General features: G+C 35.8%; 1 protein-coding gene across 1 annotated transcript in view; it reads right to left on the minus strand.

The window, feature by feature from the left end:
* The window catches only part of ANGPT1 (angiopoietin 1), a 146,808-nt gene that overhangs the window by 31,320 nt on the left and 89,276 nt on the right, over positions 1–26,212 (minus strand). The window contains exons 5-7 of the mRNA XM_057375787.1: positions 20,402–20,529; positions 15,237–15,338; positions 531–697 (exon numbers count right to left, since the gene is read on the minus strand). Of these exons, the coding sequence (XP_057231770.1) occupies positions 531–697; positions 15,237–15,338; positions 20,402–20,529 (397 nt within the window). The remainder of the gene's footprint in view (positions 1–530; positions 698–15,236; positions 15,339–20,401; positions 20,530–26,212) is intronic.

The raw sequence follows: 26,212 nt of genomic DNA on the forward strand, positions 1-26,212 counted from the left end.
TTAAAGCTGATATAAGTTTCCTACACTTTTATCTTAAAACAAAACAGTATTATTCGGAAAAAGTTTTTGTGTTTAATTTCCTCACAATAAGATCCAGCATTCTGTCTTCCTCTTTATTTACACTGAATTTTTAGTTAGGAAATACCAGAGGGTTTAAAAGCATTTTTGGTCATTTATTCCCATGTCCATTGTATCAGTATTATGTTTCTGAGGTRGATATCCTTCAGGCTGTAATGAAGAATCCAAATCGTTTTTCTATTCAACCCTTTTTGAGTTCTGATGCAAAAAGTTATACAACTTTTAGCAGTTCTATCAGCCAACATGATTAACAGATCCATTGTTCTCAAATATGTTATGTTTACTTTATCCTTCCATCACTGAGAAATCTGATTTCTGTTTCATTTTTACACCCTTTATTCACTTTTGATGAAAATTATMTTCATATTATTGTCCTTTCTCATATTTAACAAGTGAACAATGAACAATATTTATCACTCAGCAGAGTCAAAAGAATTTCAATAGATTCTTACCTGTAATTCTGCTTTTCATTTCCTATGTGAAATCTGTCATATTGTGAATATGCCTGGTTTCCTTCCCAGTCCATTAATTCAATTCTTAGAGAATATTGCCTTTGACTTGTAATTGCAAAGATAAATTCATTTCCCAGCCAATGTTCACCTGACGGGCTACCAAAACCCTAGAAGAAAGTTGGCAAAATAACTAGATGTAATTATTGTAATTGGTAGAGCCTTTATACAATAATAAAACCATCATTATATTTTATCTGTACATTCTAWTTACTGGTCATAGCTTTCTTTGCTCTAGTTTGACTCTCTCTGAAATGATTCTACTAACAGGTATAATAACGAAAGAAAAAATATTGATTTTCAAAACCAATTCYTAGATACATGTTTTCATACATCTTCTAGGTTTTAAAGTTGTTTAWATTATAGTGAATATTTTACTACATTAAATTTAAGGTTTTACTTAATGTCATTAATTTATTTACTATATATTAGAAAAAAATTTCTTTTTAAATTATTAGCTCAAAGGGAACTCTTCGGTCCATTTCACATTTTACATTTTTTTTCTCTCTAAACAATAAAAATTATTTAAAACCATAATATTTACTTGTGAAGAGCTATTCCAACTGATTGTGCTAATTCATATTTCTTAAGATAGGGAAAAATGGGAACCAGAAATCACCTGAATTGTTTACAGTGGTATMCAGGGGTGTTTTAGAAAGTCCTGTGAATTTTTCCTAGTCAAATTAAATGAAAGACTGGATTATTTCCAAAAAGAACATATTTTTAAAGGGGTTAAATTCAAGAGACTTCCTTGGGACTAAAGGTTAGGTAATGAGAAATGTGTCTGTGAGACACATTGGCAAGACATCGATCTTCTCGATATAATGTTTCAGTCACTCCTCACATGAGATGCAAACATTCAAAGTAGAGCTCTCTCTTTTTTTCTTTATTGTATTGCTGTGACTCCAGCTCTGATTAGTTGGGGCACTTGAGGATGAAACCCTGCCTCCCTAGAGGCCACATGGTAGCACAGGTAAGTCAGGCAAGGAATAGGTATTTCAGCTGCAAACTTCCAAAAAAATTAATTAAAAAAAAATAGAAGTTTAAAAGTTTGACTGATCCAAAAAAAAAAAAAAAATAAAAATAGAGGGATTTTTTTTATTCTTCCTACAGAAAATTACAGTAGAAAGTCCTTTACTCAGGACTCATGTTTGTTTACACTACTCTACCTGAGCACATATTTAGTGACTCACTGATAGCAGAGGCTGAGAAGACATGCCACATTTGGCTGCTTTGAGCTGAGTACACTAATTTATATTTTCAATAAACATGTCTGCCTTTTGGCTTGGAGATCATCAAAAGACACTCATGGACAAAGCAGTGCATCTGCAAGAATTGAAATTCAGTTGTCTGTGACAARTCTCAAAGAAGTCTCAGACTGAAATATGGGACAATATTATTAATTGGCTTTTCCTTTCCTGCATGTTATTTCATTATATCCTTTTTCTCCAGTAGACTATTTCCTGTATAAGTCTCTGTAAATGCTGGTTGTAGGTAATACTRGTGATATCCTGCTTTGGACACTTCTGTCTTCCAGTGTGAGCTCCTGCTCTTCCTCAAGCTTTCCTATGATGATATCTGATATCTGATATCTGATGTCTGTTATCTCTCACCTACTGCTTTGATGGCATTCACATTCACATTTGGCTTCATGCATTGCTCCTAAAATACAAAAGTTTGTTCCTCAYCTGCATAAACCCTGTCTGCAACTGTTACACCCTTCTGTAGTTATCATTTTCTCTCTGTTCCTTTGATTCTGTCCATCTTCTTGCCTTGTCTTTCTACCCTGATGGCCCCACCTTGTGTYTCCTGTTCTAGCAGATCTGGCAGTGACATACCAGAGCACTCAATGGTTTGTCTCAGACATCTTTCACCACTGATCACTATCACTCATCTCAGAGTGAGGAAAAATATGCTCTGTGTTGACWACCTAATGAGAAGTTTGTCTCCCTAAAATCCAGAAAGTAGAAATGAAGCATAGGTGTTCAGACATCAGTCAGATCAAGTTTGTTTGGCGTTTACATGGTTTCTCATGCACAGGAGATGTACTATTATTATTATTTATTATTATTATTATTATTATTATTATTATTATTATTATTATTGTTATTGTTATTATTGTTATTATTATTGTTATTGTTGTTATTGTTGTTATTGTCATTGTTATTATCACTATTATTTCTTTAAAAGATTATCAGAAAATTCTTTCTCCCTCTTTCCCAGTGCAGGAAAGCTAAGGGGACTTCCCTTTGAACTGTTGGTTTATTGAATTATATGTGTCTTATCTTATTTAGAYTACAGCCTATTCATGATGTTATGCATGTAGCTTTTTTAACATTATATGATCCCTTATGCACTCTATAGAAACTCCAGACACCATATATTATTATTCTGAGGTAATAATTTTTATTCTTCACATTTTCACCTCCTTCTCCCTTTTGACATATGTTATTACATTAAGATGAAAATCTATCACTAAGTGGCTTGCTCTCCTGACCAGAGGAAATGACACTGAACCAACAGGGAACAAAAGAAATATAAAAAGAAATTTTTAAAATTATGAGGAAATCCAGCACATTAGTTATGAAAAATGAAATCCTACTATCAGGGGCTACAATATTGAAACTCAGGTTAGAAATGCCTAGAATAAGATTTTTCCTTGACAGAAGTAACTTATTTTTTAGCAAACTACTTGCTTTTATGAAAACCAAGGAAGTAAGTGGGATATAAAACATCTTTCTGAGGCAAGGAATGTTCCAAAGGAGAAGCAGTGTKCTTTATTAAACACCTAATATGGTTGGAGAGATATAAACAAACAAACAGGCACTCAAAGCTTTCATAGATCTAAACCAGAGAGGAGCAGTACATTTCAGTGAAGCACAGAGTTGGCAAGAATTTGAGTATAATTTTATTATGCCAAATCCAACTTTTTCCAACCTGTATTTAGTCTGTGGTTTACTGCCTATATTTGAGAGTTGCAGAAAGGCTTGCGTGCATGCTGKTTTTCCCAGATACTTTGGCTGACTTAATAACTACACAGCTTTCCTTGTTTATATCTTACTCAGACTGTCTATACTACAGGAACACTTCTACTTTGATGGGATATGTAAGCTTTTGTGTGCAGAAGAAAATGACWTAATATCAGCCAAAAAAACCCTGAAAAACAAGATTTAATTTTATGTTTCCATTCCTAGCCCTGAGCTGGCAAAGAAAATGGTTGTGCCTGGTTCTTCTGATTTACCTTCAGAGTCTTTAGCTTTCAAAGTACATTTCAGGATTTTATCTTCAAATACAAAATATTGTTTTCTCAGCTAGAAAACTTTAGAAAACAAACTTGTTCAATTGTGATGCCCCTCGTCCTTCATATTTTTGCAATACTTTTTGAACACTTGTGAGGTTCAGTTAAAAATCACACAAACTTGAAGTTCAACAAGGTTTCAGAGAACTGGTATCTGTGACAAGTTGTTGCTGGGAGAAATGCTGAAAGAGAAGCTCAGCAGTTGCCTATTTCAATTGCCTACAAACAGACACAGAGCAGCCAGCCAAGTGCAGATGCTGAGCATGTATTGCCTCAGARGTTCTAAGACATCTGGGAGAGATTGAGGGGCATAAAAGGGGAACACAAGCTTTTACCACAGAGAATCTTAGAAAATAATAGAGATTCAGGGACTTATTAGTAATAAGAATGGGGCTTCTATGTGGGACACAGGACAAAAGTCCATAGAAAAGAGGACCTCATTAATTTTGATGTTCATGAGAGAATTCAGGAACTGTTCAGTAATTAAAATTCAGTAATTAAATATAAGCATTTTAGTTAGCAGATTCTTTAGGGTTATACCGTTGCTTAAATCTGCGGGGCCCCAAGTGATAAATGCCTAAAACCTTGACTAAAACCATGCTTGTCATCTATGGACTGATGCCTAAAAAATTTAGGACATGAAGTTTGATTTTGAGAATGCCTTATGACAGTGTTAAACCTTAAAAGTTAACATYAGGAGTCACCTATTGCAGACCCATAGTTGTCATTAAATGAGTTTGTTTACCAGTACATAAATACATTGTCAACATACATTTTGGGTTTTGCATTCAAATAGTTATAGCAAATGCTTCTAGAATTATTTGTGTTGGAGTTTTGTGCCTAAACTCAAGGAATTACATGAGATCCAAGTGAACCTCAGCTATCAATCCTCTAGGAAAAGGAACATCTGTAYTGCATGAGTGTGTTTGCAGTTAACTTCATTTTAAGACCCTCTGAAACCCAGTGGGTCTTAAGTGTTGTTCCAAAATTGCATTTTAAATGACTAAGAAACACTATTTTGTCATTATCTTTCTATATTTTGTTCATTATGATTCCAAATAGAGAGATAAATTCTTTAAGCTTTATGTTTTATTAAAAAAAAATATTCAATTTTGCTTTTCCCTAGAAATTTGCATAATGTTTTGGGATGACTGGCAAATCAGAGGTATTAAGTCCCCAGAATAGTGCTTATTGTAATGGGAAAGGATCAGAAATTTCTGAAAGCTCTGAGTTCTGCTTCATTTTCCTCACTAGCACTCTATGGGAGCTGGGAGAATATAGCAGGRAAATAAGCTTGCATTTTCATAATACGCTTATCTCTCCACTACTACTCACAAAAAGGATACACAAACACTTGCATTGACCCAGCATAGATTATTATAATGTTTCATTTTATTCTTCACAAACAGAAAATAATTATATTCTTGCTGCTGAAAATTGCATTAAGATCATATTTTAGCAAAGGTTGATCTGAAATAAGATTTAAAAATCACMAAAAAATGAGTAAATTTTTTTTATCCAGGTTTCGTCATTTAGGAATAATCCAGTAATATTTGATACTACAATAGAGCAGATTGGTCTTGTCAACATGATAGAATTTGTTTTCAGAGGAAAAAAACCCAATACAGGACTTTACTGACAATTGTAAACCCATTCATGTAGTAGGATGAAGCAAAGGTATTTTCTGATTCTTTACAAATCCCATAAATTCTGCCATAATACTCAACTGCTATGCAAAAATTAAAAAAAAAAACCAAAAAAAAAACGTCGTTGTTCTTTTACATGGATTAAAGTACTTAGAACCAGGAATGAAGGACAAAAGCACATGATTGTATAGTTACTCTAGATGACATCCGATTTCTACATCAGCTCATTTTCTATTGTATGGTGATTAACAAGTCCAAGCTTCTAAAGCAGTCATGAATACRAAGAAATAGAATTCAATACCGGTTTTTTAAATGCCCTTAAGAATTTAAAAAGTTGATACTTATTCAAAAATAATAAGTAGGGTGCAAAAGAATTTATTAGCTTTGGCAAAATCTGTGAGGCTATTCTGCCTGAATCMTGTTGCTCCAAGTTCATTAAACAATTATCTCTCTTACTTTATTTATTTTGTCTGATAATGCTCACAGGAAGCTTTGACTTTTTACAGACAAAACAAATTGAAACCAGACACAGCCTATATATCCTATGGGTTCATCTTCTGTCAGACAATTCAGTGAATAAAGCAGATAATAATTCAGTGGTTTACAGCAACAGAGACTTCCCAGAATCCATAAAGAATATTCAGTTCCTTCTGCCTTAGCTGAGAATGTGGAATGGATATTGTTTAAAAAGGTAATTTCTAAAAATATTTGTATCCTTTTTTTTTTTGTATATTTTCATTCCCATCACATTGTATTATTCGTTCTATTGTTTGAAAAAAAAATATGGTTTATGGAAATTATTTCAGTTTCTTCAAACAACATATGTGTTAGTTAATGTTAACTTAAAAGAATACAGGAAAACAATGCTAAATATTCAGATTTATTTCTGGGAAATAGGAACATGTATTTGTTGGCAAAGTCTAAAGATATATTTTGATCAAAGCCAGAGATACCTTCTCAAAAGACTAAAATGAAAACTAGGCTATTGTCAGTTTAAAGACCTAAATKTCTGCATAATTTGTCTCAAAATCTTGTTCATAATCTGCAGCAATTCAATCTGTTGTACTGAATTCTAGACTAAATATATTAATAGACATAGAGAAATTGGGTTCATTTTTTATTATTTCCTTCTCAAACACACACAGTATCCGTAGCAGCAAAATTCCCAATGGAAAAGAATCGCAGTGACAGAATGAAGGGCAAACCTTACACAAAGGTTACCTCTGGCTGAGCAATGAGCATAAAACAGCTCAGTTGCCTACATACACTTCCTACATATAAAACAACCAGTACCTCTTCGTGAGGCCTGGATTTCAATCCAACTTCCTTACTGTTCAACTGAAAATGGGGAATTTCTTACTGAGACATATTGCATTGAGAGCCTCTATCCTAAACCACCTTTTTGACTCTAGGACAAATGGATCCTAGAATGTACAGACACTTATTGTGCTTCCTAGTAAGAGCATCCTAGGAACATGGGTATGTATTAAAGACAAGAAAACTCCTTTTTTTGTGCTCTAAGAAAAATTAATTTYGAGCTTCGGATAATTTTCTGGTTCATTATTTACGAAGAAATAAATGGTAAGTTTTAGGGCTAGATATGCAAAATGTAAGAAAAAATACTTTTAAAAATACATTTTTGTTAATTTCAGGCAAAAACAAAAACTGTTTGGGCGTAGTACTTAATTCTCTTCTCCAAATAGACAGATTAATCCCACAAAGTAAAGATGAGCATGTCTAGGAGCACAGATGCTACCRCAAAGACGAAAAGTTCGTGCATCTGAGAAGGGAATTGAGTTTCAGCCCCATAATCTGTCTAAACAAAGCAAGCATCAAATTTATGGGTTGCTTTTGAATCTCATGCTTGGGCTCAGCTGGTAGTCTAAACAGTTGAACAAGAACAGAGGATGACTGACATCCGAGTCAGAAATTATGACTATTATGCTTCTAATTTGACACAAGTCCCARTGTGAAGAGCTGCTCCAGCAAATTCCAAATGGAGCAGATCACACAGGAGACGCTCCTGCCTGAAAAAAATTCTATTCCATAATGAGAGCACTCAATGGTTATTTGGAAAGACCTCTTCTACAATTCTACTTTATTTTCAAGTCACAAATTTGGCTCTTCTATCATAGCATTTTTATCTTGTCGTATAGAACAATTCTTTAATGATTGTAATCTTTCTCATGGTATCCTACTAGAGGCTGTTAGCATAATTAAGCTAAAGCTTGATATTATTACATAAAATTTAAGTAAMAGCCTTTGGAATGTCACACAAGTCTTATCATTTTAAATTAATGCTGTTAAAATGAAGAACTGGTGGCAAAGCAGGCACACGTATATATCCATGTGTCAACACAGCTCTTGAAACTGATGCTGTCCAGTAATGTTTGCTTAGGAAAGGCTGTGCTATGACACATTTAAAACACAAGTGTGCTCCAACACAAAATTGTGTTTAATTTTGCATCCAAAAATATTCTCCAAAATAWAGAGGATGCTTCCTTCTGTAGTAACATCTCTAGTGCCCAAGATAGTGATCCAACCCTCTCTGAGACAAATATTGTTTCATTCTTATTCCCTTACATAATTCTGTTGAAATTTACATTGTAGATTAAGCCTTGGTTGGGACCAGAAGAGTTTCAGAAGCATGTTTTCATAAAATGAAATCTGGTCTCTCACCACTACAATATCATGTCTATCTCTACTGGACATACTGGATTTAGATCTCAGGAGAAGCAGAGAAAATGCTGTCTCTTTTTATAGCACTGATGAAAGCAACAATTATCTCAGTAACTTGCTGCAGTCTGAASTGACTTTTTATTAAACCAGCATGACATGCCATTCTTTATCACAGAAGGGCGGGTCTCTGTGAAAGGACTTTCTCACATAATATCTTAATACACATTCCAGTCACCACAAATCATTTCCTTGTATCCAAATTACTTGGTAAATTTGTGAAAGAAACAAATTACTTCCATGTCRGCTATCTCAGTATCTTGAAGCAAATTATTTTATTTCAGATGTAAGAAATTGATGACTTTGAAGCATGCTGTCATAAGTAATGAATTTGTCACTACATGTTGCAAAATTACTCATGTCTTGAGTGTGTCTTTTTTATCATGGTGTAATCATAACTCACTCTTACAAGTTATTCATTCAACATATTAATTCAGGACCACCACTACTCCCAACCTGCCTGGTTTGTTTCCACTAGAGAAGAAACATTACTTCTGTCTTTTCCAAGGTCATGCATTCCCTAGTTTCTGCTTTTGTCACAGGTAGGTCCATCCTATTCTCAAATCCTTAATTTTGTAGAAGGGACCTTGCTGATATTACAAGACACTTTATAAACTGCATCATGCTACTGGCAGGGGAAAACCACAAAGTGATGAAGACATTCTGGGACTCATCTCCAGTTAATAGCTAGATAGATGGATATAGTACACATTTTCTTTATGAAAGCTCTCCTTATAGAAAGCTCTTTGCATTTCTTTCCTATTCCAAAATTATCTTCAAAAAACTTGCTGAGTTCTTTGAATCAATAATTTTTTTGCTTCACAAGTGTTTCACTAAGCCRTAGGGGGAAGAAGAAGCTGGGAGGAGTGCTCTGAACAACCCTTACTGCTCTGCTGAGCAAGAGAAGGCAAACCACAAAATTTACTGTGCTAAGAGTGAAACTGTCTCAGCTCTAACACCAAGGCAGCCCATTGTCATTTGAGAATAATCCACCACCTGTCACTGCTTGGGCATTATTTGTGTGTGTTATTTGAGCCAGACCAAAACTCCTCTAAAATGACAATGATGACAATGTTTTGTCACAGGACTGTTCACACACACAGGCTGTGACCCTGCTGAATGTGCTAGTACAGGTATGACCTAGCAGTTGAGAAAGAAGGAATGAGTCAATTAAGAGGAGGGGCCTCTGTGGGGCCTCAGTGAAACACTAAAGCTCTCACTGGAAGGAAGACAAGGCTTCTCATTATGAAATCTGATTAGCTATCTATCAGAATCAGCTGCACTTGGAAGGATCCTTCACAGCCAAACAATTTAGGGGCAATAAGAGTGAAAGGGGAAATTTATGCCCATGTGCAATCAATCAACAATCATACTTTAAGGTTTACCCATATGGTAAACCATATGGTCATATGTACAACTAAGTGCAATGTTTTTTTGCTTAGTTTTTRTTTCTTTGTGTTACTGTTTGTGACCTAAATATAGATAACTTGAATATAGCTCATTCCAAAATCAACTACGGAGGAAATCTACTGTCACAAAATCACAGGCCTGCTGGTAGCAAGGAATCTCTGTCTAGTCTGTGTGTGTACATTTTTCACACCATGATAGAAGATTCTTAAATTCCTATCAAAATTACAAATCATTAACTGGAAAGCTGATGAGTGTTCTGTTTCATGTGAACAACATCAGCATCTTCTTAAATCTCCCTAACAGAAGTTAGGAGAAGCTGATTTCAGTGGCCATGTCAGTTCTTGATGTCCTGTGCACCCAGGGAGCTCCATTCCACTTGCAGTGCAATACATTTTTTTATGTATTTTTCTGTTGTTCCCAACAGTTTCTTTTCTTTATACTTTAGGGGAAAGTTTGGCATGAATAAAGATTGAAAAAATGAAGTTTTGACAAACTCATTTAGTGTGGAATAGTCACAGAAAGATCAGTATTATCACCTTCAGAGGTGTTTGATATTGAGTTCTCTTTTAAAAAACACAGGGGAACATCTATCAATTCAAGAAGTGTGAAGATGTCGTGACCATAACAATGCATAACATATGTAAAAGRGTTATAATCCAGAAAAAGAATGAAAATTCATTCAGAATATCTAGCTTTAACAAAACTGAGAATTGTGATATTGTTCCCACAGTATGAGCTTTCAAATTATGAGCCTTTTTATTTTCTGTCWAGAACATTCTCCTCAGCCAAGCCATATGGTTTATGTAATATTTGTTTCAAAAACCCACCCACATCTGAAGTTATTTTGCACTAAGATAGTGGAACCAGCATCAACAAGCTTACACAAACAATTCTAAAATGTGCTGTATACATTTTTATGCAGTGATCATCTCACTGGAAAGTGACAAACATAATCTAATGATTGAAAGGAATTGGGGCTCTATCTGCAGTTGTTTGATTCTTCAAGTATTTGGGATAGAACCTGAACACCATTTGTAAATGGCTGAAACTCCAACATGGAAATATCCATCACCAGTACTCCAGGAGGAAAGAGTACAACAGCTTGAGTTTTTGTCTCTTTGCTCCAGACAAATACAGTACTAATGGTGGTGAAGACCTATTTTGRATGAGGAAAATGTGCACATTAACATTGCTACTGAAGCAATATGGAACAAAAGGAATGTCAAAGAAAAGGAAGGTGAGCAGGGAGAATGATGTCAGCACTTAAAACTGGAAGCAAAACTTTCACAAGAGAAATAAAAATAAGTCTTAAAACAGAAGGAGACCCTAAAAGGAATTAGGAGGCTGCATTCTAAAACAGGAGCTGAACAGTTTGCAAGTAAAAAGTGAATGTAAGTAATATCTGGAAGTTTACAGGCCAAAGATGTGTTTGGCTGTCTTTTAAGGAAGCAGAAGACACAGATCACCAAACTTGTTATAACAGTTAAAATTTACTGTGGCTCAGAGGAAATTCAGGTTATTCCAGAAAACATAATGTAAAAATTCCCACTAGAATTGCATCCAAAAATATTTCCTGAGAAAATTCTGGTGACTAACTCAGTGGTCTGGTTCTCAGTGTGTGAAGAATGTAAGCCATGGAAGGAGATAAATTATCCTTCTTTGTTGCTGTTCCATATTGGCACTATGGAAATAGCCATTGATTTGACCCAACAGTTTYAAGGAGAAAAGAAAAAGAAGAAATTGCAACAGAAATGGAAGTGACTTTGTAGATGTGCTCTTCAGGCACACACAAATATTACTGATGACTTCTGAAATAATTGGCACTAGACTTGTTTTAAGCACTGAACTGTTGTTGGACTCTTAGATGCTAATCAGGAATATGAAATTAAAAGAATGTGGAACTTAATGCTGAATATAGTTCTTGCCTCAAATAAACCAAAAGAAAAAAACAACTGCTGGTCAGGAAGGTAGGAAGTGGTTGCCATAAAGTTTAGAAATTCATCTTTGAGTGTTCTGAGTACAAGTGATCCTAATCTAGCTCGTGACATTATGAATGATTAAAAGAAGTGATAGCTTTTTTCATCAGAGTGGAAAGTGGCAATTAAGGCATAGTGTACAATTAAGTACTGACATGCAGGAAAAGGCTGAGGAAAGATGGTTGTGAGCTGGCCAAGGCACRCAATTTCCAATATCTATTGAGAGTTTTTCTCCAATGAGAAAGCAAGAAAATAATTTTAAATGTCTGAGAAAACTCCCAACAGAGYTGACCCCGAGGAAGGCCCCCTAGGAAGCTCATAGTGAATGCTGGGCTATCAAGTGTGGAATAAATTCCGAGAATTTCATGGGAATTATTAAACTAGACATGCTAAAAGGCTAAAGAATAGAGAATCCAATACTCCATCACCTAATTTGGCAAAAATGGAGACAGTCACTGGGAAAGGTGCATTCATCCAAGAACTGGAAACTGGAAATTGATCAAGAAGTCTCAACAGCCAAGTTAGCACATGAGCTAACCATTTACTCAGATTTGATTATTGCTAATAACTGCCTAATAAATGCCAGAAACTGTGTCTTAGAAAGTAAGCTTGTGAAAAACCCCTTCTAAAGGGTCTTAGGTTCGCAGATGGCAGGCAGTAGTTTTTTAAGCAATATTCCCCTCTAGAGATAAAAACTTTTAATAGTGTTTTACATTTACATTTACTCAGGCAAAGACATATGAAAAATGCTTGAAACTTCAGGGTGATCTYACCTGCTGTTAAAATAATTATTTGTCGTTCCACTTCAATTTTTTTGGATAAGCAACAAACAGTGTAAAAGAAAATCCATTGCAAAATGCAAAAGAAGGGATGTAGTAGATACCAATAAGGAAAGGATGGAAGGAGGGACTTAAGGGTTTTTTTCTAAATTTATTCCAATTACTATTGAATAGAAAAAACTCAAATGGCCCAAGAGATTTCTTAGTCAGAAATGAGTTCTTAGAAGCAAAGTTACAAACGACAATGCACACCATACAGCTAACAACAAAACTGAAGGAGGCTGGTAAGAACATATACCACTTAGCAAGAAGTTAGTATAAGCAATCTTTTATAGCAGTAAATCTGCAGGAAGGTTTTGCTCATTAGCTCTTGTTTTAGATACCAAAAGAAGCATTATTTTATTTCCCAGAGTGGAGACTGAATGTCAATGGAATGGAGAAAAAAAAAAAAAAAAGGCAGGAGGAAAAATTAGTGCCAGTATTGCTGCAGTATCACTGACTTTGTGGCAATTTATATATSAATGGAGTTTGTTTCCCACTCATGGAGCATATTTCCTACTCCAAAGATTGATAGCTACCCTATCTCTCACTTAACCTGTTTCCTGTGCTGGTGTCTAGAACAGAAATTGAAGTTCTTCCGTGCAAGCTGAAGGCACCAGCATGAAATAGATTCAGTGACTCCCTCATTGGTGTTGGGTGACTCCTGTAACCCAGCAGTGCTGTCACCTCTCCAGAGACAGCTCCATGTCCGCACTTCCCACATAAGCTGCTGCAAGGATCTCAGCTTGGAGTCAGAGCATAAGTGCAGTGGCCCCCTAACACTGGAACAGCCAAAAGCTTGTGAGTGCTTTAGCAGTGGTGCAGGTTGGTGGCCTGAATTCCTGTCCAGCTCAGAAGCTGGCAATCAGTCCTTGCTCATAGCTTAAAAACGTCAACAGCTTTCCAGATTTCTTTCCAATAAGAACTAAATGCACTGAAAATAAAAGAAGCTCCAGAGACTTATTGTTGCTGTTATTATATTATGRTATGATTTCTGTTAACTTTAGGCCCCCAATCAGATACAAGCACAAGAAAAATTTCTTAGCAAAACTGGAAAGCTCTGTCTGAGCTATGGGTTGAGAAAACGCACATTAAGTTCAACTGCTCCAGGTAAGCCCAAGTGCCATCATGAGCCCACACTGTACCACCCATTTTCCATTGGAAGAAACACCAGGAAAATGTGTCAGGAAAGAGAGGGATTGTGGTCCAAAAGACACCACACACTCTCTCTGSACAATCAAAGACTGATGTTAGTGATGTTATTGCTTTGAAGCTCAGATGCTCTCAGATATCCCAGTAATATACAGAGCRTCACCAGCTTCCACCATTCCACATTCAAAACTCAGTGTTATGTGATAACCACAGAAGGGGGACTAAGATTGTTTGGTGAAACACTTCAGAGAAGCAGAGCAAGCCTGAATCCCATCTTGTTTCATGACATATCAGATACACTATCAATAAAAGTCCAAAATGGATCCTATTTATTTGGTGGAAGTAAATGATCTCTTAGAATACTATATGATTTGTGAAGAGAAACAAAAWTAATTCAGACTGCTTGAACTAGACAAATTCAGCACAATCTAATCCAGAACAGGTTCACACTGTTGTAAAGGAAAAGAGGAGGAAAATGACTAAGTGAAGGAATATATATAAAAAATGGCTACATGGGAAAACTTGACAAAGGGCTGTATTTATTAAACTGCCTAAGAAAAGTACAGGAGATAAAAACCAAGAAAATTGGTTAACGTGATATGTATAAGTTTAAAAAGTCCACATGGAGGTTGCACTTAYAAATTCTAATTTCCCCTCAAGTAAAACTGGTAGAATCTTCAAATTTTGGTTCCCCAAAATAATTTGATGCTTTATATTTTATTTGATTCTGAACCAAAATCGAATAAAACAGTTTTCAAGTTTTCTGCTAAATTAAAACAAGATGAATTCTAAAACAAATTTCCAATTTYGTAATTATGAACTGAACTTAATTTTATTTTTCAACATTTAAAATTCTCTTTTCATGTAGTGTTTTTTGAAAACTGTAGGAAAAARCTTTCCTCTGCCAGGCTGATAAGATGGTGCTGAAAATTTCACTAGGAATATCATTGAAATCCAAGCTAGTCCTCAGGGACTCAGAGAAAGAAGCTCCATCAGAAAGTTTGATTAGGCATGGAATGAAAAAAAAAAAWGAGAAGTTATTTACATTGGAGTAAAATATTTTTGAGTTGGCAAAGGGAAAATAGTCTGCTTGAAGTCGTGTCACCTTTAATTAGATAAGTTATTTATTTTCTTGTAATCCTATTTGAAGTATCAACATTTCCAGTACATTAACTTGATTGGCAGAGTGCTGTGTGATTTGGGATAAACCCCAGTAAAAATTTTTAATCCTGTCTGAGGTGCTCCAACTTCTGAATGAGTTCCCCTCAGCTGAAAGCATTCATGCCTTAGGAACATCATCACATGCCTATAACCCCTTACCCTACCGAGTCAAAASTTCAGAGAGGCAGCAGTATTCTGGCTTCATCTCATTTTAGTCTCAGTTATTGATCTGAAAGAAACTCTAAATGACAGAAATAATATGCAACTAACTTAGCTATTATAGATATTGTAGTTTTCAAAACTAATAGACACGACCAAAGGTAGTTCATAAAAGACTGCAAGAATATACCACATCACTATAGGTAGAATTATCTATTTAGGACAATAAGAAGTAGTATTTGAAATCTGCCACTTGTATGAATTCTACARCTATGGCACATTTTTCACCTTACCATTTTGTATTCTTTCCAGCTTTTCTGAAAATCCAGACTTCCATCTTCTCGATGCTGTATAACTGTCCATCCTCCTCCTGCAATTTCCATATTGCAAAAGACCTATGCAGTAAGTAAAAAAGAAAAATTGAAAAACCCAAACAAGTTTGCATTGGAATCTTGTCATCTTAGAGTATTTCTTTCAGTAATAATAATAATGCTTTCTGCAGCTTGATCTTTTGAGTTCAGAGGGAATCTTGAGGATTCTTACAGAAAGCATTCATCCTGGGAGTCTGAAATGTAGCACAGATGAGCTTATTTTGTTTTGCATTGAATTATAATATTACCTACAGTGTTCCAGGCAGTGTCCCAAAATGGGAACAGGTGACCTCAGAGTGAGCTGCCTTAAAATGACAGAGAACATAGACAGAAAAAGGGTCAAGAGCAGAGGCTGTGAAACAAGTTCAGAAGTTAAGATCTATATTGAATAGGTAAGATCATATCATGTCACCATTGCACTAATAAAATTATAACTTAGATACTGAAGATTCTGTGTGTAAATGATAATGATTACATTTAACAATTTCGCCGACSCTTGATGTTAGAATATTGTGTAAAGTGAAAATGTTACCAATTTTAAATAATGCATATCATAATAAAAATAGAAATTAACTTTAATTCACTTCACTCTTTTTACATTATCCTTTTAAAAATATATGAAAAGAATTATGAAATACGTTAAAATACTTCTTGTACATTTGCCTTTCTTGGTATGTTGCAAGTGGTAATAATTTTTGTTCCCGTTTTTTCTTAAAACCTGAGTTTCTCAGTACTACTCATTCAAGGAAAATTTTTTGATTTCCACCCCCTGTCCTCATCCATGCCATATTGCCTCCGCAATAATCCTAAATTTCATTTGCCTGTGCTTTTAAATAGCTGTATTCTGCATTTAAGTAAGATGTCAGTATGTAAGAGGGTTGAAGAGGTTTAGCGTTTGGCWCTCACATCAGCAAGACTCAATCCATTAAGCACTGGTTGGTAATTTAAAGCCTTCTGTTGCTTTGACAACTTGGAGGTTACTATCCAACACAGTTAAATAAAAATTGGTCCTGCAGTTGTCTAGAGAACCATATTCTACCCTCAGGAAAAGCCATTTCTAAATTTCTCTTGCTCATAAGAACTGTCATAGTAACAATATGCAAGTGTTTTTGTTTTAATTTGCACCAGGCATGCCAATAGAAGTCCCTGTGAAAGCAAGGAAGGAAATAAAATACCAGGGCAAACGTGAACTTGATTCAGGGTGACCACAAGAAAACCCACAATTTTCTAGACAAGCATTTTGGCCCTATTCCTTCTTCAGCCTAGCCACTGTGAGTAAAAACATTTATCTACAGGATTTAATTTCTTTAGCCTGATTAACAGTGAGAATTTCTAAAAGATGGATTTACTTTCCTTATAAGTAATTTCAATCTCCCATGAATCCACTGCCAATTTTTAAGGCATTAAATCCTCAACTTTATTAAGATTACTCATTTTAAACATGCATGCAAATTTTGGGATTTTCATACYACAATACAATGAAATACCTGTAAAAAGAATGAAGTTTTCCAAATCATATATCAAATGGAAAGAGAAAACTGCACAGTGAAATAAAGATTTGCCAKCAGCACATTTTTCATTGCGTGGTCTGGCACTTTCCACTGTGGTAGATACAAACACCTGCCCATATTAAAAGGAGTCCCAAGGTGATTATAGATGTTACTGTGCATCAGATCTAGCCTGGTCTGTCCCAGAAAAGAGCAAGGCTCTCAGCCATTAAACACAATTTAACGTTTYCTAATACTTAACTGTCTACTAGAAAAGCATGAAAAAAGTGGTTAAATTTGTATGCATCTCTAGATTCTGAGTTTATAACAGATAAAATAACCTGACTTAGAATAAAACACCATCCAAAATATTGCATTCTTGCTCCTCCTTAAATGCATGAGTAAATATCCTCAAGCTCCTAAAAGGTAAATATGGTATTATTTCTACTTATTCTAGCTTTATGGATGAAATTATTAAAAACCTCATAATTAGCACTCAGAGATAAGCTCAACTTGAAACTAAATAGAAGATGAGAAATTACTAAATATTGAATTTTAAGTGCATTTTAAGTGTTTGCACACTAAGACATCACAATTCTGCATTGACAGGGAGGAACAAGCTCAAGACCAGACCTTTGAGATTCAGAGAATGTGTCTCTGCTATGCAGAAACTGAGTCTGATGAGAACCATTTTGGATGACATTTTCCACTGTACAGGACAATAACATGCTYTTAATGGGTCAAAATTCTATCAGATATGCTCAGAGAGGGCATCAGCATTGATTTAATGGGAAGTCCACAAGAAGAAAGTAGAGGGGAGGGAGTGGAGATACCAGTCTAAGCAATTGCTTTTGCAGAACAATGAAGACAAAGATAGTCAGAACCCAGCAGTAGCTGATAACATTATTTTCATTGTAGTGCACCCAGAAGTTGATAAAAGTGCTGGAGAGGGCATGAGAGGAGCCAGTGAGTGAGTCAATACATTGATCCAGGGGGAGGTGTGCAGGTTCTGTTTGCAGCCAAACCAATCACATCTGACCCACTTTGGCTCCCAAAGGTGGCTTGGTTCCTTCACCTCCAAAATGGGGATAACCTCACTCCCACTGCTCCCCTGCACATCAGAACCCTTCCTGACCCCAACTTTGCAGGGAGCTGAGAGGATTGTTCCTCCTTTCTCTTTCACTCAGGACGATCATTTGTCCACATTATCAGGCGCTGCACATACAYACATCAGAACAAGCCAATTAATTAGCTTAATAGTTTAATTCTATCTTTCTCTCTTTCCATATCAAAAATATGGAATATTATTAAAGTCCTTTAAAACATACCTTAATCACTAAATTGTGATACAGGGCTTAAAGACTAATGAACTAAATTAATGAGCTGTTGAAGTTTGGAACATGAAACAAAAATTGTAATCTAAAGCATATGCGAGCATATAAAAAGGAGGCATATAAATGGCATGGAGTTGTAAGCATGAAGGATAATTTTTTTTATGAATATATGAATGTGAAACTAACAAAACAYTAGAACTGAGAGCAACATTTTTATGTATGACAAAGGTATTTTCCATCAAATACCAGGATTCTAGTAAGTATCCCRTAGAAAATATGAAGTGAAATTAAATGAAGGTATATTTCTGTGACCTAATGTATAGGATGAGGTAGTTGCAGGGGCTGTATTACAGRAGGTACAATATATAAGGCCTTTTAAGACACGTCAGAATCGTGCATTGCATTGTGGTAATCTGGCTTTAAGAAAGCAAGAATGTCTCCATGGATTATCTATAAGGATATTAAAGCAACCTAACTGTGTCTGCATGGTGCTGCCTCTGGGCTGACCAGTGCTGGCACAGCCCTGCCTTGATGTGACTTTGAAACTATCTCAGCTGGAGTTTGTTCAGCTCTCTACACAGCACTACCCTGTAGCCTGTTTAAATTACCTCAATGTCTGAAAAAAAACCCTGTTAAAGCAACCACACTCCTCACTTGACCAGCATGAAGGTGCCTGGGATCAGCTCTTGCTATGTCATTGCTTGGGCAAGACARAAACAGGTGGTATCAGAAATGCCCTCAGCATATAGAAACACACACCCCTGTGTTTTATTGCTAAAATAGGAACCCTCCTGGGAAACATAATGCAATTATATCAGCTGAGTTGTGATATCTGTATTGATTGATAGCAGCATCATGGATATGGTGGGGACACACTGTAACTTCCACTGCGTCAGTGTCCATATATTGCCAGTGAAATGTGGCTGGGGTAAATATACCCAAAGCATCAGTGTCACTRTGCTTTCAGGTAACCGTTGTTTTTAATTGCAGTCCAGCTTCTGGGCATGGTTTATGAACTTCAGTAAGCCTAAGAAAAGCTCCTCCAGCTGGTACATGCAATTTGGAGAGGTTTTACATCTCTTTTGAGTGGAGCAGCTTCTACAGAAATGCTTTTATTCTGCTCGTTCTGTTCATTGATGCTTAAAGGGATTTCTGTATTTTATGCCATGTCAATTGTTTTTCCATTCATATTCACCACAATTATATTGATCTTGGCCCATAAAGCTCTCCCAYCCTAGTTCTACTCATGGTTTAATGAACTCTAATTCCTTGCTAAGCTATGACATCTTGACATTTACAGGCTCCCAAAGGCCTCTTGTAATACCAAACTTCGTTTAGCAATAAGTTTTACATATGTTAATATTATCATAATATTACTATAAACAATAATATTGGTAATATTTTTTTGCCAGGTTTTTTTCTGTTTGCAGGGTCACCATTTTASTGCAGTAAGAATAAATTCATTAGGCAGAAGGGGTTCTCCTTTATTGCCATCACCATATTTTCCTCTGCCAAGTAAGCAACCCTTAGCCTTGGTGGCTTCTCCCAATAATGCCCTGTCAGAGGGACAGACAACACTCCTCCACAGAGAAGTTAGGCGAGGTTATCCTCTCATGCTCCCAGCCCCAACAGACTCAGGTACCTTAGCAACAAAAGTCTTGCAAAAATATYGTCTCCTTTACAGACTAATGTTAAGTTTCCATATATAAACTCCTTCCTAAGTCTCTTTTTCGAGAAGGATGGGATTATACGTTTCACCATCCCAAGCAGCGCTAATACTCAGTGTGTTGTGTTCTTTACAGCCAAAASCACTTTTCCCTGTTCCTTACAAAAGATGGTTTTTCATAAATCCTTATCTTTAAAAACTACTCATTCTGCTATTCCTTTCCCCGTGCTACCAGATAATCCTGTAGATCAGCTTCCTCATTATTGTGCTTTACAAATTTGCTTCTAAATTTTATTGCAGATTTATTTGGAGCCATGGTCTGATTCAACTGAGCTTGCCAAGTGGGAGGAAGTGAGTCAACTGTYGAGTGCATGTTGGAACTTAGGAAGGGTTCTCTGTCAGCAGGAAAGAAGAATGTCTTGAATAATACAGTTGATCATTTTCTCAACGTATTGTACTTTTTAAAGACTGAATATAACACAAATTATTTATACCAGTGCAATGTTTTGTGGAATGATAACTTCAATGAAGGCTCAAAATGCACCTTTAAGTTCAGAGCAATATCATATTAACAAACAAGAAAATAAACCAATTCTTTACCTTTTTAGGATCTGACACATTGTTAATGTAAATAGTGTAGACCCCACTTTTGTTAAAACCAGATTGGTATACATCTGCACAGTCTCTGAATGGCTTTTCTTCTTCCTTTTTTGCATTCTTTAGTAAAACTGCAAAACAGAAAATATGATAATACAAGTTACAACAACAGTCTTAAGCATTTCATTATCTAGGAAATACACTTTTAAAAACACAGAGTAATAATTGCACTGAGTTTCTTACACAGTTCAAACATTTGGCAAATTCTAATAAAGAAACTAGTACGATGACAGAGTGGACAAAAGGCAGAGTAGGCACCAGAAGAAGTCATGATGMAAATCACTAAACAGAGCATCCTGTCTTGCTGAGAGGTTACACAGCACGCTCCTTCTGAGTACAAAGGGCTGTGCCACTGCAGGTGCTGCCTCTGACTAAAGCTGTACCTGGGAGGCTGCCAAAGAATGCCCCAGAGATGGCACATGAAGGCAGAAAATGTGTTCGGTGTTGTGATCTGACACGGATTCKCACCTAACACAGCAATGCAGACCCTGGAAGAAGAGAGCTTGCGCTGTTCATGAAGAAATATCTTTGGAGCAGCAGAGGAGCTTGGGGTAAAGCAGCTGCTTGCTTAAATTGATTTTTTGGAAGAGAATAATTTAATTTTCATATCTGCATTCATTGATATTTCTAAATACAATAAAGGAAAAATCAGTGCTCCTGAAGTCAGGTGTCTAGAAGTAAGATTTATGGAATTCCTTATGGCTCAGGGAAAGAGTTAATGTTAGAACACCAGTGCAGATCTTAATCCTGTATATTGCAGACAGACCACATACAGATGAGTCTGGGCTGAGAAATCAGGAGTGCAAAATGGTGAGGATTCCAGTCTTGAACAAACAGGAAATTCCCTGTAGAAGGAGTAACATCTGAAAGTGTTCTTCACTTTCACAAACAAAAGCAACATGACCCCACGCAACAGTGAAGGATATGGTTTCATTCCAAAAACACATATTTTAAGCACATCAGTATTCCCATGGAAATCCATCCATCTACTCAGATTCTTAAAGTTAAACATGTCCTTAAGCGAGGTGCAGGGTTTAGGCCAGCACTTCATTAATCCCTACAATAAGGATACAATATTTAAGTCCTTCAGACACACTCATCCTCTGGTGACAAATACTTCTTTTTCGTTTTTGGTTTGAAAGTGTGAGTTACAGCTACAAAAGAGACTACATCTTATTCACTCTCAGTGAAGGGGCTTTTGCTGCAGAACTGGTGTTTAATGACASTGCAACAAGGTAATAGCCTTACATGGTTTATGGGATTATCCAGACCACAGAGGTGAGAATAATGCCAAGGTTTTGTGGTTTGAAGCACTGAACACCTCAAAGCAATATTTCAGAATGCCAAATTCCTGCCAGAACAATTGGTATTAATTCCATTTCACAGATGGGGAAATTGAAAAAAAGGAAGCTTAAAYATTTTACCTCAGTTATTCCATGAAAAGGAGAAAATAGAAAAATWGTGAGAAATCCAATCCTGACTGTAAGACCATACTGCTCTCTAGGTAGGCATTTTACTCAAAAACCATATTCTTCTTTCTTGTTTACGTATTTTATATTATTATTTTAAATTTTTTTAAGCAACAAAACTCCCTTACTTCTCCCTTCCATGTATTTGCTGTATATTTATTATTTTTATTCTACACCATCAATAAAAATAAAATCTAATTAACACATTTGCATACGAACTTCAATTAGGAGATCAATGGCTTTGAAACTTGGCCATATTTGGAAAAGGTAGTGCTGGCAATGCTGTAGATTACACATTTCCCTGTGACATGGCAGGGACTAAGGTCCTCAGCAAGATGCACATCAACTGTGTACTCTCCCTAAGGTGYCAGTTTTTAGATAAGACATAGAACTGAGGCCTTTGTGATTTGTGTTACTTAAAGACTTCATGGCACTTTCAGTAAACAGATGGTGTTAGTATCTGTGGCCAAAGTCCAACCTGAATAATTACTTGGGGCTGGAGCCAAAGCCTAGAGGAGTTAAAGCAGAGCCTYTCATTGATTTCAGAAGGCTTTAAAACAGTTCCATTCCTTCATGCCTGAATTTCTCTAATGCTGTTGTTTCAACTGGAGACATCAGTTTTTCCTGTTAAAAATTGTATTTGGTTGTGCAGAGGCAGTGCTCATTTCCTTCAGTCTCAAAGTACTTATATTTTATTAGCTGTTTGTAGTGAGATTATCTTACCTCTTATTTAACTTACACACACATTGAAAATGACTTGGAAGTAACCAAGAGTCAATAAAGGAAATTTGAATTTGGCTCCTTTTGTAACTGAAACTTAAACTGAGGAAAAAGAAATYGTGTATATTCCAAAGTTTATATTATTGGCATTTTAAACAAGGTAAGATTTTAATAGCAGACCAAATAGCTTTGAAAGTAATTTCCAGAAGAGATGGAGCTTTAGGAAACATCCTTAGAAACCAGTTATTTACTCATGCTTAAAAACTAAAAAAAACMCAATAGAAGTGATATTTGTGTAAGAGATGAGGGTGAAAAAGATAAATGCCATAGATATGGCCAATTTATTTTCTCCTTCCTCTTAGAATCAGACAGCTGAAGTAGCTGAGATCTCGGAGGGCAAATGTGTAATTTCCTGAAAACGAAGCAACCAAATACCGGCTTGGAGTTTTTTTCACCAGGGGTTTTACTCCACTGTAGCCAGGAGAAGTTGGCTTTCCTTGGGTGCCTCTCACCCCTTTCTTAGGAGCTGGTGCTCCCACTGGAAGAAAAGCCCAACTCCTTCTCAAGGACCTGTGCTATTACRGATTGCAGCACAATATATTAAGCATGTCAAGCACAAAGTTTYGTTTCTCTTAATACATCACACTGAAATTTTCAAGAACAGTCCAAACTTGACAGAAAATTAATACTTAGGAATGTCRCTGTTAATGTGTTTTCAGGATAAAATATGTTTTCTCTGAGGTTTGCTGTTGTTTTTCTAACTCAATATTCCATACAATTTCCAAACGACTTTTACATACTATAGCCCTAGACTGGCTTTTTCTACAACATTACATAAACCTTGAATCSTTTATACCTTAAGTCAAGTCCCTGAAAGATGTATTGGCTCACATATGATAGATGTGTAAGTAAATTTTTTTTAAAAAGTAAGAAAGTCCAAATGAATTAGATCTAAAACCAAATACGTACTTTTTAAATTAATTTGTCAGCTTCAAGATATTAACTTTAYACAAACCTTTAATGTTAGTTTAGCTCTTTTCAAATACAATGCTTATGACAGAGTTTTATGTACCTGAAGAAAAAGATACGTCTATCTCAAGTAAAATAATATTATAATTTTTTAAACCTTAATGCTTAGCCAAGATTTGAAACCCTGGAGGGTTTTTTGATTGCTTTCTCTGTATGAATAAACTGGTGAGGAAGTAACGTTCTTCTGAAGCAATGATGCCTATGTGGAAAGTCCTGTTTTCCTGAAGGAGAACCAACAATAAAAATTATTCTTTCCCTGCACATTTGGTTAATTTTTAGCCCAATAATTTTCTCCTTGGGCTAAGCTACCTTTTTTCCCTACTTGTTGTGAATTATTTCTTTTAGATATCAGTCCTTCTGCTGTTTCTTTTCCTCCATGCCCTGCATGATGAATGGAGTCCAGGCAACCCAGGAAGCACCATCCATAACTGCCAGGCCCTGGGGATGGACAGAAACCCAAATCAGTGGGATCTCTGTTAACCCACAACTCTGCTGCACCTGCTCAGTAGAGAGCCTGGGTCAGCACCTGAGGCTGCAGCCTCTGCAGTTTTCTTAGAAAGGTTTATCTGTGCTTGCAAGTGAGAGAGATCAAATATATACKGCTTTTTCCCAAATCAGTAGTCAGGGAAATTTACTAGATTTATAGTAGTGTGTGCCTCTCTATAGTGAGACTTTTTCTGGTATCAGTTGAAAAAATTAAATCAGTAATCATTTAGTTTATTTTCTAACAACTATCACAAATGGAGAAAGTTTGCTTTTCTGTCCAGGTTTAAAGAAATACCAACTAACTACTAAGAATAAGTAGCATCTGAAATATTTAGCAATCTAATGTTCTCCTCTAGGAATATGAAATTCAAAGCATGCAATGTCTGTCTTTTTTCCTAACTGTATGAAAATTGTCCAATCTCATCTCCAGTAGGAAAAAAAAAAAAATAAAACAATCTACTTGATTTTTTAAAATTGAGATTCCTGGTTGTTTTTGACAAAATTAAGTTGTAGACTCATTGTTTCTCAGGTCACTATCMGATATCTGGTGAATGAATAGCACTGCTTGCCTGTAAGCAATAAAGACTGTTAAAATGCAGTTCATTCCATTGACTGACCCAATAAAATCACAATTATATTTCCTAAATTATTTGAGATCTGAACTGCTATGTTTTTCAAATCAGTTGAGACTGAGTTAATCACTAGACTCTTATGTCCTCCAGTGATACTGTGAGCAAATGAAAAACAGCCATTTGTTTTTTTGTTGTTTTTTTTTTTTCATGATAGTGGCTTATTTGGACAGATATGCACAGATTTCTTTAGTATGTTAGTGAATTGCCATATTTTCATTGTTTCAATGTTTTATTTACATAAATCTAATTTTCTTATAGAAGTTCTAAAAAGGCACTTTGAAAAATTATTCATGCTTTTGAAGTCAGAAAAAAAAAAGTCTTTATATTTTACTGGCAAATAYAATTGACCTACACTTTAGCTGCTCTATCAAAAGCATCTGAGATAAAAAAAAATTTGTCTCCTGTTGAGCAACTTCTAAAAAGTCAAAGGGAGAATGTTGTAAATTGTTAGTTTTTACCTAAAGCTGCTACATTCCAGGACAGGGTCATCCAAGGACTGCCAAATGTCACTTTCTGTGCAGATTAAGATTGCAAATAAATTATCCTTGATCTTGTCATGGTTCCACACTCATGGTGGGGGGTCCTTCCTTTCTGTAGATGACCCTGTGTCTCTGACCTCTTTGCCAGCCATTCAGGTGCAGATGCTGAGCACCCAAAGTTCCAGTTATRATGGCAAATAGCACCTGGCTTGTGAAGAGCCAAATGTAAAATAAATTGTCAATGTTCTCAAAAGGATGTCACCCACACTGAGGCCTGGAACATTGTCCACACATTGCATTTATGTTCCCCAGCGAGGCAGCAGCAACCACAAACAGATCTGGCAGAATCAAGTGAAGATTCTTCTTGTTTTGAGGAGGAAAAATAGGCAAAGACTTAAGAGTTTTTGATTGCTTACAGCCAAGAGGTATGGTCTGTTGTTTCAGAGTTCTCATCTTGCATATACCAATCTCCATTTGAGAACAAACATTAAACTCCAGCCTAAGAGCTGACGCTGACACCCAGACATTGCCTCCAATATGACAAYACTGTGATGACACCGTTGTGCTGCAAATGTTGCACAAACCAAAGGTAAAGGCATGAACCTTAAGGATTATTTCAATTCAGCCGTGCTCTCCAGGTAACTACAGTGATTGCTTGCAAACTGAAATAGCTATGCCACAGCACATCTGAGTCCCTCTTAAAATGGATTTCAAAGCACATTCAAGTCCCTATTACATATTATCTTCTATTACACTCCATTTTTCCACTACAAAACATATTTTTTGATTATTAAAGCTACCACTGTGACTGAATATAACCAAAGCAAAAAATAATTAGAAAATTACAATGCATCGAGATGTAAAAAATAAAAAAAATGTTGCACTTACTATTGATAAAATATCCAGAAAGTTTAATGCATGCAGCTAGTTAAGCTAAAG

The sequence above is a fragment of the Malurus melanocephalus genome, unplaced genomic scaffold, assembly GCF_030028575.1.
Source record: "Malurus melanocephalus ecotype Western Australia unplaced genomic scaffold, MMel_1.1 scaffold_258, whole genome shotgun sequence".
NCBI lineage: Eukaryota > Metazoa > Chordata > Aves > Passeriformes > Maluridae > Malurus > Malurus melanocephalus.